The sequence below is a fragment of the Akanthomyces muscarius genome, chromosome 1, assembly GCF_028009165.1.
Source record: "Akanthomyces muscarius strain Ve6 chromosome 1, whole genome shotgun sequence".
NCBI lineage: Eukaryota > Fungi > Ascomycota > Sordariomycetes > Hypocreales > Cordycipitaceae > Akanthomyces > Akanthomyces muscarius.
The window spans coordinates 391,112-405,931 of record NC_079241.1 but is presented as its reverse complement, the minus strand read 5'-3'; the positions used below and the strand labels follow the sequence as shown (position 1 = coordinate 405,931).

The 14,820-nt window shown below is 54.8% G+C and overlaps 5 protein-coding genes across 5 annotated transcripts; 3 read left to right on the top strand and 2 right to left on the bottom strand.

Moving 5' to 3' along the window:
* Window positions 1-2: 2 nt before the first annotated feature.
* On the top strand, window positions 3-1,196 carry LMH87_005040 (uncharacterized protein; the record flags this gene model as incomplete). Its single annotated transcript, XM_056202685.1, has 4 exons — window positions 3-53; window positions 115-130; window positions 366-459; window positions 515-1,196. The coding sequence occupies 4 exons, from the start codon at window positions 3-5 to the stop codon at window positions 1,194-1,196; spliced, it is 843 nt and encodes a 280-aa protein (XP_056058216.1).
* Window positions 1,197-1,456: 260 nt separating this feature from the next.
* On the bottom strand, window positions 1,457-3,955 carry LMH87_005039 (uncharacterized protein; the record flags this gene model as incomplete). Its single annotated transcript, XM_056202684.1, has 1 exon — window positions 1,457-3,955. One exon carries the CDS (start codon window positions 3,953-3,955, stop codon window positions 1,457-1,459), a length of 2,499 nt encoding a protein of 832 aa, XP_056058215.1.
* Window positions 3,956-6,491: 2,536 nt separating this feature from the next.
* Window positions 6,492-8,074, top strand: LMH87_005038 (uncharacterized protein; the record flags this gene model as incomplete). The annotated part of the gene is made up of 3 exons (XM_056202683.1): window positions 6,492-7,046; window positions 7,119-7,876; window positions 7,951-8,074. 3 exons carry the CDS (start codon window positions 6,492-6,494, stop codon window positions 8,072-8,074), a joined length of 1,437 nt encoding a protein of 478 aa, XP_056058214.1.
* A 631-nt stretch (window positions 8,075-8,705) lies between these two features.
* LMH87_005037 (uncharacterized protein) lies at window positions 8,706-10,244 on the bottom strand (the record flags this gene model as incomplete). The annotated part of the gene is made up of 2 exons (XM_056202682.1): window positions 8,706-9,622; window positions 9,677-10,244. 2 exons carry the CDS (start codon window positions 10,242-10,244, stop codon window positions 8,706-8,708), a joined length of 1,485 nt encoding a protein of 494 aa, XP_056058213.1.
* A 908-nt stretch (window positions 10,245-11,152) lies between these two features.
* On the top strand, window positions 11,153-11,908 carry LMH87_005036 (uncharacterized protein; the record flags this gene model as incomplete). Its single annotated transcript, XM_056202681.1, has 3 exons — window positions 11,153-11,496; window positions 11,571-11,814; window positions 11,867-11,908. 3 exons carry the CDS (start codon window positions 11,153-11,155, stop codon window positions 11,906-11,908), a joined length of 630 nt encoding a protein of 209 aa, XP_056058212.1.
* Window positions 11,909-14,820: the final 2,912 nt, after the last annotated feature.

Below are 14,820 nucleotides of genomic sequence, written 5' to 3'. Positions count from 1 at the left end.
AGATGCGAATGGCATACGTACGCAGTGATGAATTGATTCATAGTGCAACTTCCGTAAGAGGAAATTAAACCCTGGTTTTGGCGTCGGTGCGGAGTCAGTGCTAATTACCTGTAGCCTTACACGTACGCTAGTACGCGTGGGCTTGTGCGTGGACGTCTCTTAGCCGCGGCGGTTAGGAGTACATATGCACATATGTTAAAGACAAGCTTATTCGGCCCCTCATTCACGGCATCTTTACTTATTAAATAATAAATCCAGTTTCTTTAATAGAAAGTACAACTACATAGCGAGCATAACCATACTGTCATTAGTTCAATTTTGAGCAATAGCTCCACGCCTCGTTTATTGTTTCAAAGAGCTTCCAGGCCCGTCAATCAAAATGAATGCAATTACCACTGCTGTTCTCAACAAATCAAAAGTCGAGGTCAGCCTAATACGAATCGAAGACGCAACAAAGGAGTCAGTCCATCAGTCAAATCTTTCTGTTCTCGCGTTCTGCTAACCTAATTTTCAGCTCCTTCGTCATGTCCCTCATGGGCCGCACAACCAAAATCGGAGTCGTCACAGCGACGATATCGGCAATGACGGTGGATCTGGTGGGGCCAAAAGGAATCTTTGGGCGCTTGGATCTTCCTACCCACAAGATGGGATCCTTTGGAGGCGACATCCGAGTCTTCAAGCAAGTCATCCGCATTCTTGACATGGTCGCCTTCAAAGCGTTTGTTCAGTCCATCTTGCAAGACGAGGATCTGGTGCTTCGACTTGACAATGGGCAGGCTGCTGTACGAGCTGTTGGCATGACTGCGCACATTGTCTACAGAAAAGACCTTCATCTGAAGGGATTGACGAGCTTGACATCTACTCTGATTCAGGTCAAGCCGTTCGGTAATGAGTACGAGAGCACATTTTGCCTGTACAACCCGTCTCCATTCGAGATTGATCTTGGCACCGTCCTTTTTCAGGTGCAAGATGAGCATGGAAAAGTCATTGCGGAACAAAAGGGGAGTACTTTTCTGATGCGTGGAGGCGCATGCTACTCGGTCGTGACTGGACATATAGCCGGAACGGTTTCGGAAGGAAAGGCAAGATTTATTGGATTGGGTGTCGAAGGTGATAGTTGGGTAAGGGATATTATAGATCTCGTCGACATAAAAGCCACGATCCCAAGTGTCTTCAGGGTGTGGCATGCATCATGACATGACAGGGGCTAATTTAGCAGCAAGAGTTGGCACTTTTTTTTTAGCGGCCGGCAAGGCACTCAGCATATAATTTCCGCACCTCGTCTGACAAGACGATCTCTTTTTTTTAGTATAATATGATGTTGGAAGATGGATTCTTCTCTTTTCGCAAGAGATTTCAAATGCTGTTTCATTTATAGATGGCACAACGCTAAATTTGCGCAAGAAGATCCTTATATGCTCGCTAAAATCATAAAAATTGTACAAATGTATACTGATCAAGACGCTTCCGTCATTGACTCGGCACGGAATTCTTCTCTGGCCGCGACGTTGGAAATGGCGCTTTGCACAGCGCTCGTCAGATCAACATGGAACAGCGGCCTGTCGAGGCCACTGACGACGGCGCCCTTGCGACGCTGGCGAAGTGTCGCCGCCAGATTCGGCGGCTTCTCCTCGTCAAATCCGGTAGAATCGACCTCGTCCGAGTCAAAGGCGCCCAGGTCACCCGCCTTGCCCATCTCCTCGTCCAACGCCCGACTGTGGCGAAGCGCCAGGTCGCGGTCGTATGCGTTTTCCTCGGCGACGGCCGCGGCAGAGGTCTTGCCACCAATCTCGGCCACGCTAAAAATGGAGCGCCAGCGGTGCGGTGCGGCGTCCGAGGGCGTTGTTGGCACGCCAAAGCCGCCAGCAATCAGGGCTCGCTTGGTCCAGCGGTTGTTGATGCAGGCAATGTGCCAGTCCACCACCTCGGGGGCGGTGTACTTGTCGAGCTGGTTGCGGACGTCGATGAGTCGCTGCACCGAAGTAATGTCGACATTGTTGACGGAGCTAAAGTCGAGAATGATGGCTTTGAGAGTCGGCAGCCGATCCTCGTGTGTCTCGCGGCTCTTGGCCGTCTTGCGGGGGCCGGGGTTGTTCCACGGTCGGTCGCCCTTGCGGTCAAACATCTCAGCGCTGGTGCGCTGCGTCTGCGACTTGATAAAGTCAACAAGATATTCCAGGGAGTGGTTGGCGTTGGGGTAGTTGAAGCCCTCAGAGAAACGGTAGATGAAGACACCAGGATGCGGGTTCTCGAGCTCAACTTCGGGGTTGGAGCCGTCGCCGTGGTCAAGAGGCAAAAAGACGTTGCGGGAAGAGTTCTCCAGCGTCTCGGTAAATGTGCCATACTCGCCAACAACCTGCCTGTCGTCGGCGCCGATGACGTGGTCGCCGAGAACAGAGTGAACGCGAACCTTGCCCATGAATCGGCCACGTGCCTTGAGAATGCGGAAGAGGAGGATAGCTGCGGAGAGGCAGACGGTGGCGTACAAGCCTTCTTCAATGTGAACAAAGACACTAACAAAGACACCAATGAAGAAGACAAACACCTCCAAAGGCGAGACTCTCCAAAACTGGTAGACAGTATTGGGAGGCGTAATGAGATCGCCAACGGCGTGGATGATGACGGCGGCGAGAGACGCGCTAGGGATATAGAAGAAAACCGCCGTGAGAAGGTAGGTGGCAATCAAGACCACGAGGCCGGTGATGATGCCAGCAGCGGGCGTGCGTACACCAGCCTTGGAGTTGACAGCAGTACGACTGAAAGAGCCCGTCGAAGGGTAGCCTCCAAGGAAAGGTCCAAGAATGTTGGTCATGCCAATGGCAACCATTTCCTGGGAAGGGTCTATGGTGTAGTTGTTGACACGACCAAAAGACTTGGAAATGGCAATGTGCTCAACGAGCATGACAATGACGGTGGCGGGTAAGTGCGTGGCAAACTTGGAAATGAGAGCGCTGTCCAGGTGAGGAGAGCCGACATTTTGAAAGCCCTTGGGCACAACGCCGAGGACGCTAAAAGCTGGATGATCGCGGCGGTTCCGGTTGACGAGCCACGAGATCATGGTGTAAAGCAAAATGGCAAAGACGGTCCTCATGGTGTTGGCGAAAAAGATTATGCGTTTCTTGTTGGGCCATCGCTCGGCGGCACGGGTCAGCGTGTATCGGATGAGGTAGAGAAGGAACAGCGCGGTGAGGCCGAGCGCGGCGTCGAGTTTGCAGTGAGGCAGATTTTTGAGGGTGTTGATGACGACCTTGTACGGTGCGTCTCTGTTGGAAAAGCCGTGAAGGCCCAGAAGAGCAGGCAGTTGGCTGACAGCAATGGTAATGGCAGAACCCGTCATGAAAGCAGACAGGGATGTGATGGATATCAAGTCAACCAACCAACCGAGACGCAGCAGACCCATTCCCAAGACGATACAGCCGGAAATGATGGATAGAGCAGAGGCAATGACATTTGCCGAGTATGGCAAGCCAGATGACCTCAGATCTGCCACGACAGTGCCGACGACGGTGGAGAGCACGGCGACGGGACCGATAGAAATGTCTTTCGAAGTGCCAAAGATCCAATAGATTATAACGCCCATGAAGGACGAGTAGAGGCCAAACTGCGGCTCGAGGTTGGCGAGCATGGCGTAGGCCATGCCCTGAGGGACCAGGACAGCTCCAATGGTGATGCCGGCGACGAGATCACCAGCCAGCCACTGCAGGTTGTAGTGTGTGATCCAAGAGAGAAAAGGGAAAAGAGATTTGGCATAGGCGGTCGACTCTTGGCGGGTGGGAACCTGTTCCTGAAGCCACTCGAGTGACGTTGGCGGGCCTTCGAAGAAGGAGTCGCTGGTTTGGGTAGACATGACGGACTCGCCTCGGGTGACGGTATCGCGCCCGTGGTCAGATTCTTGTAATTGGATGCCAAGACCCTTGGCAAGGCCATGGCCGATCTTGGTAGCGATGGACGGCATGGCTGTGGTTTGTGGGTGCGCAATATGGAGGAAGAATGGTGAGTGAGCAAGGTGGGAGGGAAGGGGTTTATATCGAGACGGGTGAGGCCGGATCTAGCGGATCATGTCGATGTTGGTAAGGACAACGGAGAGAAATGAGATATAGTGAAGCACGATGCGTGCCAGTTGGTTTGAAACTGCGACAGCTCTCTCGGGTGCGTTGTCGTGAAGTCTATCGGCACGCCGGCGGAGGTGAGACTTGGCGCAGCCAGCAGCGAGACAGGAAAAGCCGTCGAGGGAGCGAAAACGACGCTGCCCAACGTGGGGGAGGGAGGAGATATATTTAGCGGCAGCGCCGTTGGTGTTGTGGCTTTGCCTGGGTGAGGTATGGGCGTTGTGTAAGCCCGACGAGCCACGAGGCACACCCACCAGCGGACGTTCAGTCTGCGTCAGACGCGGCTTGTCGGCGTGGGGTCAGCAGGGCGTGAACGAGCGAGCTGCCAGCAAAGAAGGAAGCCGGCGGGGAGAACAAGGGCAAAAAAAAAAAAAGAGGCGTCTGGGGGTAAAAGGGCCCGGCAAAGACTACTGGATCGAGGTTGCGGCGCTCGGACAAGACAGCAAGTCCGTGAGAGGGGAAATTTGGTGTTTAAAGGACTAGGTCGGTGATGACGGAATCGCGAGGTGACGAGGGGGGTTTTGTTGCGTCTTTTGTCATGTAAATACCGACACGATGCAAAAGACAGATCCTGCCTTGTCCAAGTGCCGATGATGGCATTCTCCGCCCCGACGACCCTAGCATTGAACAGTTTTTCTTTCTTTGCTGCTTTGATAATCGGCGCGTCGGAAACGCTGGAGAATCACGACATCAGCATGGCGTTGCTGGAGCTCCACACTGGGGAGATGTCGCCATCGGCTCTAGCCTGGAGGAGCAAAGGTCAGTGGATGGTCCACAGGTTACGGTGGATGAGGCCCGGGAAATAAATGTCGAGGAATAACTACCTAGATAAAAACAAGATAGCACGAATAGGTACGGGAGGGCCAGCATTACACATCAAGGCGGCGGCTGTAGATGCAGGCGATGGGCGCACCTCTCTCTGTAATGTAGCGCTATTTTCAGGGCCCATGCTCCAAGCACACCGGGTATTTTATGCTTACAAACGCAGACTATCTGTCCAGCAATTATTTGCGATTCATAAGTTGCCAGACAAATGCTTCCAAGGAAAACCACACCGACGATCCGTATCCATCAGCACCATATTTGATCCCGCATTTTCTATTCTTTTCCCATCGACCTATTTCTGCCATCCCATCTTTTCCCTTGGCCGTAGACGTCACCACCAGATCCATCCGTGGCAGCCCAAGCAGTTGGCAGTCTCTGCAACCACCGCAATCTCACCACAGCGCGGCACACTAGACCCGACCGTTTGCGCGTCCGCATCTCGATTCGACTCAAGCTCGCTCCAGCTTAAATTTCCTGTGTATGCAACGTGCTGCGGCAACGTTTGGTCCTCGTCTCCAAACCGGGGCCCATGCGCGACCGCCGGACCCTCGCTGCCGTCTTGGCTGGCACGTCACTCGGCAATACCGTGCCTAAAGCTAGATTCCCATCTCAGATGCGGCGCTGCTCTCTTGTTAGGGGCGGCACCGATGTGCCGTCCAAGATGTCTTTGCACTAACTTATCCCGAAACCTTTCGCATCTCGGCACCAGGTTGATACAGTTCGTCGAATGTCTGACGCACCCCCAGTGACACTACACTACGGATACACTGACTCGTAGCGTTCACCAAGACATGCAAACCGTGCTCTAAAGCTGTGAGATATGACTACCCTCGACAGTGAAGATAGGATAAAACCAAAAGGTGACACATACTACTCTGCCCTCGTAAGACAAAAGTACAGTGCAGCTTCTGCCGCATATCAATGCGGTTCTGGACCGGCCAACGACCCGGATCGTCTCTTGTCTGCAGTTCTTGTGCTGTCTCTGCCAAAGACTGTCTCTGCCAACTACTGTCTGACTTCTAAACTTAGACTGATACCAAGACGCTGGTCCAGGCCCAACCATGTGCACTTGCATCGATAATAACTGGCTGCCGTGTCCTTCAACATGAAAACGATCTGTGGTATTTCGGTTTCTTATTTACCAGTTTTGGCCAATCCGCTGAAACAAACCTGCCAAAACCACCACCGAAGGAACCCCTCGTATCGCTATTCTATCTTGCTACCGTACAATAGCTTCACTGTACATCGCAGCAGCCTTATTTTTCATCCCGATGATTAGATCAAATTGAACGTCCCAATTGAGCGGAAAAATCCATTCCAATTGATCAATTACGTTCAAAACAGCATTCCTGCAACACTTCACGGCCTCAATCATGCAGGGCTGAGCACAGCTAGCCTTGCCTCGCCTGTCCCACCCAACCTCCCCACTAAACCAACACCACCACCACCACTCTACACGGGTCTCGCGACACACGAAACATCCTCGAGCCTCGACTCTTTCTTCTTTCCCTCTTCCCTCCCAAGGGCCCTCACCAGGCCGCCGACGAAACACCCATCATGACCACCACCAGTCCCTCCCGCGAGGGCACAGCAGCAGCACCACCGCCGACCGCCAACCACAGCTCGCTCATCCACACGGACCTCCAGCCGCCGCCCTCACCACGCACCCACCGCGCCCTGCGCCGTCTCCAGTCCGCGCACACCCTCGGCGCCAAAGCCGCGAGCCAGGGCGGCTCGCTCATCTCGCCGCACTATCGCGACGCGCTGCACCGCAATGCCTCGCCTGTGCGCAACGCCGCTCCTGCTCCTGCTGCTGCTGCGACGACGACGACGACAGTGGCAGGGCCGCCAGTGACGACGACGACGCAGCAGAAGCAGCAGCAGAACCGCGGACGCGCCAACAGCGATGCCATCTCTCCAATGATGCACCAGATGAACGCCGTGGGCGCCACGCGACGGACGGGCATCAGCAAACCCGTCTTTTCGCACGGCCACCTCTCGCTGCAGCAGATTATCCGCGAGGGCCCCAAGGACGGCGACTTCATCGGCGCCCTGGAGAGCGCGCGGTGGAAAGTCGTCGACGAAGGCGTGAAAAGCGCCGAAGACGGGATGGTAACAGCCACCCCCCCATTCCTTTACTCTACGATGTGAGAGGATAATTGAAGTCTGATTGAAGTGAAACAGTCCACCCTCCGCATCTACGTCTGGCTCGTCCTCCTCGACGCCCCCATCATGCCCACCGACGACTACCTCGGCCTCATCCACCGCGGCGCCTCGCCCGCCTACGCCAAGATCCGCAACGACACCTTCCGCACCCTCACCACCGACCCGCTCTTCCGCCGCCGCGTCAGCGAGGCCAGCCTCATCCGGCTCCTCAACGCCATTGCCTGGAAGCTGCACGACGCGCGCGAGGAGGAGCGCCGCGCCAACGGCACCTCCGCCAGCAGCCGGCCGGGTAGCAGCCACTCCGCCGCGCGGCCCACGCGCGAGTCTCTGACCGGCGGCAGCATGTCCGGCGCTTCCCGAGGCGGAGGCGGCCCGGAGCCCGGGACGTATGTCCAGGGCATGAATGTGCTCGCGGCGCCGTTCCTGTACGCCGCGCGCAGTGAGGGCGAGGCGTTTGCGGCCTTTCACACGCTCCTGACGAGGGAGTGCCCCGCGTACATCCGCGGCGCCATGACGGGCGTCCACCGCGGCCTGGCGCTCGTCGACAAGGTCCTGGCCATCGTCGACCCGCGCCTCAGCATGTACCTGACGGCCAAGGGCCTGTCGGCCGAGATTTACGCGTTCCCGTCGGTGCTGACGCTGTGTGCGTGCACACCGCCGCTGCCCGAGGTGCTCAAGCTCTGGGATTTCCTGTTTGCGTACGGGCCGCACCTGAACATCGTGTGCATCGTCGCGCAGCTCACGATTATGCGCTCGCAGATTCTGCAGTCGCCTAGGTATGCCCCCCTTTCCTCATCAACACCGGGTATGGAAACGGAAGGAAAGCCTGGTTCTAACGTGTCTCGTCCAGCCCGAATAAAGTCCTGCGGTCGTTTCCGCCGCTCAATGCCGACCTCATCAAGAGCGTCACCATTGGCATCATCAAGCAGATTCCCGACGATGTCTACGCCGACATTGTCGTCCACGCGCAGTAGCGAGCATCCTGTTTCTGTCCCCTTTTCACTTGATGCATTGTATTTTTGACGAGGAGTTTTATTGTTTTTTAACACGGCCCCTGGCTCTTTGTCAAGAGTAAGTCGACTTCAACGTTGTAACGAATTTTATGGTTTCTTTATTTTTCATGTGGTTTCTCGGAATGGCTGGCATTTAGCTCAGACAGAATTGGCTCATTTTTTTACGCATGTACACGGTTTGTTACGGCATTTGGGATATTTCGGGACGGGGTTGAAATGTGCAATGTAAAGTCTGATTCAAGGAAAGGAAAAACTCATTCATCGTCCACGCACCAATCGAAAAAAAAATCCACTATACTCATCTAATGAATATGTATGCATAAGAAACGAATGTGAAAATGCCAAGTATCAAATGTGTCCCAAACGCCAATGTATATGATGCAAAGTCAGAGTATGCAGCGTCCCTATGCATCTCCCTCCCCACTGATGGACAGCTTTCTAGTCGCCAGTCAATGCGACCTCTATCGTCAATCGTATGTCCGTCTGTGTTAATAACCCACACCCTTCGTATCCTCCGCGTCAGAATCATACATATGTATATATGTTGCTCACCGCACCTACACCCATCCAGTGTGCTGCAGACACTGAAAGTCTAGTAGACAGGGCAGCCGCTCACAGCGCGGTCAAATGCATTGGCAAAGAACTGCTGCATGGCTGTGTAGTGGAAGATGATACCACCGAGTACCGCAGCGTGCCAAAGGTTGTGGCTGCCGCCAATGTAGTCAAACATGCCGGGGTACCAGCATTCAGGAATCTTGCTCGCGTACACGACGGCGCCGCCCAGGTAGACGAGAACTGACTTGAGAATGGGCGAGTAAAAGTCAATGACGAATTCCGAGCCGTGCGTGTAGAGCAGCTGCAGGATGGGAAGGAAGCCCGTCAGGGCCAGGCCGACAAAGAACACGACACGCGCCCAGGACATGTCCGGTCTGTTAAACCGGGGGTGCCAGGGCATGATGACGCCGCCGATGCCGAGAAAGGCCGTCAGCAGCATGTAGGTCCAGCGGCTGATAGGATCGCAGTAAAACGCCGTGTACTCGGTCGTCATGATGGACGCCGCAATGAGCAGCGAGATGCCGGTGTAGTCGACGCAGGCAAAGATGGAAATGGCATTGACGTCGGCGACCGAGTTCATCGTGTGCCAGATGACGGAGCAGACGAGCGTCAGACAGGCCATGATGAAGAAGACAGCTGCCACAAAGACGTCGCTCTTGGTGCTGAGCGAAAAGTTGGTGCTGGTCGGGTAAAAGTAAAAAGCGCAGGCGAGCACTAGGACCAGGCCTAGCGCATGGGACCAAATGTTGATGAACTCGTTGGAAATGTTAAACACGGAGCAGACGCACTCGAGCTTCGTCTCGGTGAAGCGGTAGCCCTTGTGGATGTGCGGGTTGTTGCGCCACGGAACGGGCAGCTCATGGTACGCCAATAGTCGTCTTTCCTTGGCCAAGGCAACGGCCTGCTGAATATGCTCCTCTAGTGACAGAGCGGCACGCTTGGCGCGTTCGAAACCTTCGTCCATGACTTCTCTGGCGCGCTCAATACTCTCCGTAGCAACACGTCGACCTTCGTCCATGAAGGCCTCGGCAGCCGTGGCGGCATTGGCAAAGCTCTGCTCGCGCAGCTTGTGCGCACGCTCCTCAAACTCGGAGAGCATGCCTTCGAGCAAATCGATGCCGACGCATGCCTTTTCGTGGAGAGACTCGGTCGCCGCCAGCGTCTCCTGGTACCGAGTTTCTAGCGTCTCAACCATGACGTGCAGACGGCGACGTCCGGCGCCAATGACCTCCTCAGACGCTTGCGAGCAGCGGGTGCGGACGGCCTGGAGGGTGGAAAAGGCTCGAGAAAAGTTGTAGTCGCGGCTCATGTCGCCATAGCGCTCGATGAACTCGAGACGGCGCTCTAGCTCCGAGAGGAAGAGGTCGACCTTGAGCAGCAGGCTCTCCTCAGTGTCCATGATTTGGCCGACGATGGACTTGCGCCGCGGGAGGAAGAAGGAGTGTCGTCGGCGGTTCAGAGTCGGCTTGTCGTTGGCAGAGGTGTCGGCGCCCGAGGCCGTCGCGGATACCAGATCGTCGTCGCTCTTGCTCGGCCTGCCGGAGCAGGTTGGTGTCAGGGCTGTGACGGTCGGCATGATGATGGATGGCCGAGGTGGGTTGGGGCCGCTAGATGCAACTCATGAGGGGGGACAAAGGCCGGGTCGTAAAGGGTCCAACGGCTGGAAGGAGCGTGAGGAGGTGCAGCGAGATATTTTCGGATCGACGTCGAATGAAATCCGGCACGAGTAGTCGGCTTTAACAGCAATTGGTTGGGTAAGAGAGAAATGGGGACCCCTGCGTCTGGATGGATGCACGCTTCTCAACAAAGCCAGCGGTGGGTGGAGAAGAGAGCGATGGGAGCCGATTTCGCCACGGAAAATGCGGGTTTTCGGCGGATGCGAATTGATGATGGAGGACGACGGTTGATGGAGCAAGAGAGAGAAATTGTCAAAGTAGTTTGAGTAGATCAAGTCGTCGCAAGCGTCGGCGCAGGCGAGTAAAAGAGGGGGGAGGAGTGTTATTGAATGCAGGTCGGAAATTGTCGTGACGTGAGAACCTTGGCGGCAGTCCCCGTGTGTCAGACGTACTGAGTAGGTACCTGTAATGCGGCGCAGAGGAGGCTTATTAGAGGCTGACTCAAGTTAATATCACAGCGGCACCTGTGGGTAGGTAGCGTGCCAAGTGCGTGCCGGAATTGCCTCGGCCGTCAGATTCAGTGCCTGGGATGCACCGTCGCTGCCAAACAGTGCTAAAGTTACAGGCCTTGTAGCACTGAATAACCTTCGGAGGCGCTACTGGTGCTGATTTGCGACACCACTGTGGCTGACGCCAGGTGTGGCTTGGCACTCCCTGGAACCGAAGTTGACCCAGCTCAACCTTTGAAGCTTGTGCATCGTCGCTTGGTCTTGTTTGCACGCAAACCACATTTTCCGGCGCGTATTCGAGCCAACATCTCCGGAAATCGACAGGGCGGCCACATCAGTCTACCGACTTCCTCGCCAAAATGACTGTCGACAAAATGATCAGCGACCCTAGCCTCGTCGCCGTCCTGCAGGTGTCGGACCAGGCACGCGATCAGGCGTACGACCTGCTGCAGCTCGTCGCGCAGGCGCGCGCGCGCGCGACGCCCGAGAACCACGTCGAGATTGCAAAGCAGCAGAAGCACATTCTCACGAGCATCTCGCACCTGCGTGGCCTCCACCGCAACGCCTCGTTTGCGGCGCGCGACACCAAGACGCAAACGGCTGAGCGCCGCCAGGAGGTCGACCGCCTCCATCTGCAGCTGCAGAACCTGTACTACGAGCAGCGCCATCTCCAGGGCGAGATTGCCGCCTGCGAATCGTACGAGTATGTGATATGATGGGTTGCCTCCCCGCGCTGCTGCACAGCTTGATGTTGTCTCGCGCTAACAATTTCGGTAGTCATAAATACCAGCAGCTGCCGTTGATTCCAGTGGAGGAATTCCTCGCTCTGTTTCCGGACGCCGCGGCCAAAGACGACAATCAGCTCATGCATGCGCGAATCGAGCACGAGCGAGGCGAGCGCGAGAAACTGGAGTCGCATCGTCAGGATCTACTCAAAAGGAAGCAGAAGCTGATTGCTGAGAACACGCGCCGCAAGGAGGATCTTGCCAATCTGGATCAAAATCTGGAAAAGTTTATCGACGTACGTTGGCCATTGTCGCTTCTCATCTATTCGATACTAACATATTATGTAGGCCGCCAAGCCCATCTTGGAGCTCTTCGAAAAGGCTCCCTGAGGAAGTGATTGCAACACTTCAACGGAAAGGAAGACCGGCATACGCAAACGGCTTAGGCACAGCCATGGCGTGACTCTGCCATGCCAGACCCATATTCAATCGCAGACCTCAATCTTGCGCAAGACACGCCGCATATGCTGCAAGCAGCACCTACGCCGAGCCACTCTTGTTACTGTAGAAGTCTCGGCTATATATCGTACAAGCCCGAATGCTGCAATAGAGACGCCAAGCGAGCAAGAATCGTCTGTTCGTGTGGCTATGCATTGGATATGAGACAAGAAACACAGCCATTTTGTTCTGGACTGTCGATGGAAGTCAACGCGCGGCGCGCTGTGACGAGGGATGCTTCATGTCATGGCATTTCGCGTGTAATTGACATCCAATACTCTGGAGTGGCTGCAGATACCAGATTCGGAAAGAAATTACGGGGGCGCAGCGACTACGGACGAGATGGGGTCCTCGGGTCCGACAGGCGCAGACCTGTAGTGTACGCAAGCACCAAGCAATGCCAAGCTATGTCTGGAAGCAAAGAGGGAATTTTTTCTAGACACTGCCTTTTAACGCTGCGTCCACGAGAGGCGGGGAATGGTTACTGGCAGTTACAATTAGCGTCGTTACCAAGACAGAGAATTGATATGGATAGGGTCACATTCATTTCACCAGGGCACCAATTTTCTTTTTCGTTGATACAAGTGCAACATGATGTTAATAGCGCTGCCTCAGCTATGCAGCTTGGTTGCCTCTCTGTAGCATTCATTATGGCCTGTATCCTGTATCGAAGCCCGCATGGGCTGGCCGGTAGTTGACGACTCGGCCAACTGATGCCCACACGTGGGTGGGCATCTCATCTCCCACAACGGCCGGGGGGTCCTCCAAGTGGTCACCTGCATCGCGGTGCAAGATGATTGGGGGAGAGAGTTTTGCAGCAGCGCCCGGGGCTGGAAATCGAATCGTTGAGCCACTGAGAGGGCCTCGTGGCGGCATCTAGCCTCACCATTGCTGGTCCGTGTCTCTGCCTTGTGAGGGGGGGCGTGTGCGTTGTTGCTTGCTTGCTTGCGTGTGGTTTTCCAGCGCCTTGATTTGCAGAGAGGCATTGCGGCAAATGACGTACTCTGAGCCCTGTAATTCTTCTTTTCTCTCATCTTGGTAATTCCTTCTGGTTCCTAGTACTTGTACAGATTACTTTAATCGAGCTTGTTGGATGGTAGGGCGGTAACAAGGTTCGCCGCGAATACTGCGGGAGATGGAGTGCTCCGCCCCTCTCGCGACAAGCCTCGCCAGCCACAGACAGAATCAGTTGGCGAACAGCTATATCAGTACAAAATTGCAGAGAGATGCAGTGCAGGACTTTGGGTAAACCCTGGCCTGCACGACCTTGGCTCCCCCGATCGGGATTGGCTTCGAGGATGGAGCGGTCTTGAATCCGGCCACTAAGAAGAGGACCCCGGAAAACGTTGTCGGCATCTGACGAGGCACAGGCTAAGGCTGGGCCGAGGGGTGTGCGCGGTACTTGGTTGCCAAGTACCTTTTGACGACGAGGGTTTGAAGATGGGTAAAAAAGTTGCAATGTTGGATTTGACAGTAGAAACCGAGTTTTACACATCTTTCTTGAAAGGTATACAGAGTACATTGTTGTAGCATGTTGGTACCGGCACAGTCACCTAATTACACGTCCTAAGCCTCGCCGCTGCGCCTTCCCAATTCGTGCGGACGAGAACGTCTTGGCAAGAAAAAAAAAACAGAAACAAAAGTTCTCCTCAATATTGGGCCAGTGTCAGTTTCCGACGGTCTGGGTAGAAATCGGCGCAGTGTTGGCCGCGTGTACGTTTGTGGCAGTGTCAGTTCGGCACACGGCAATGACCTGTGTTTTATGATGCAAGGACATGTTTCCAAATTTTGACGCCTGCCGACTTGATGAATAGTAACAGAAGAAACGGAAAAGAAAGACTAGTTAGAGTGCAGTCGGTGCTGCAGCAGCGCATTGCCCAACTTCTCCAGCGCGCGACGTCTGGCTCTCCAGTAGCAGGCACTACAAGCGGGCAGAGCCGCATCGCCTGACGTATACTGGCCCTGATAGTTTGTCCCTCTCACGAGACTTTTATCCCCTTGTGGTTGACGTACATGATGCATCTGCCGGGGGCCACTCGATGCCAAGAGAAGGGCAGTGTCGTGCGAGCGGAAGCGAAATTATAGAGATGCACAATGGGGTGAAGATGCGAAGATTCTATAATCAAATTTCCCCAGCGTGTATCAGGACTGGACTCCTACATCAGATATGATCCTCTGTCGCTATAGCTGCCAACTGGCTTACATGCTAACCAGCCGACAATGGCCATTCCTACGGCCAGTCATCGCACATCTCACCAGTTTGTATCACAGAGATGTATTCATATGCAGACAGTTATTCCCAGCGCTAATAACAAGGTACCCGGGCCGTGTAGGTTTTATCTGGAAGAGTGTAGGCGGGAAAGAGGTAACTAGTTACATGACGGACAAGTACCGCCACTGTGCACCCCCCCAAACCCAAATACAGCGCATCACTCGGCCCTGTAAAATCCACCCTCTTGCCTCGCAGCCATGAACCGCCTGTCGCCTTGGGTCGTTCCATGACGAAGCTTTCACACTTGTTACGCCCCCCCAACGCCGCCTCCAAATCTACTTTTCCATTCTCTCGGCTTACCAGGCATTATTAGGATTTGATATCAATCCAGCTAGGAACTTTGTCTGCGCCCATTTTCTCCAACTCCAGCTGTCCTGGCTGCTTCCCGACCAGCTCGGTCTAGTCTGTCTGTGACTGGCAGTTCACCTCATGCCTCTAACGACATGTGCATCCCCTCTCGCCCCAATTGCCAAGAGCTTTGGCAGGGCTCGTCATCATGCCTCTGCGGCTACCAGAGTTTTCTGTAGATACA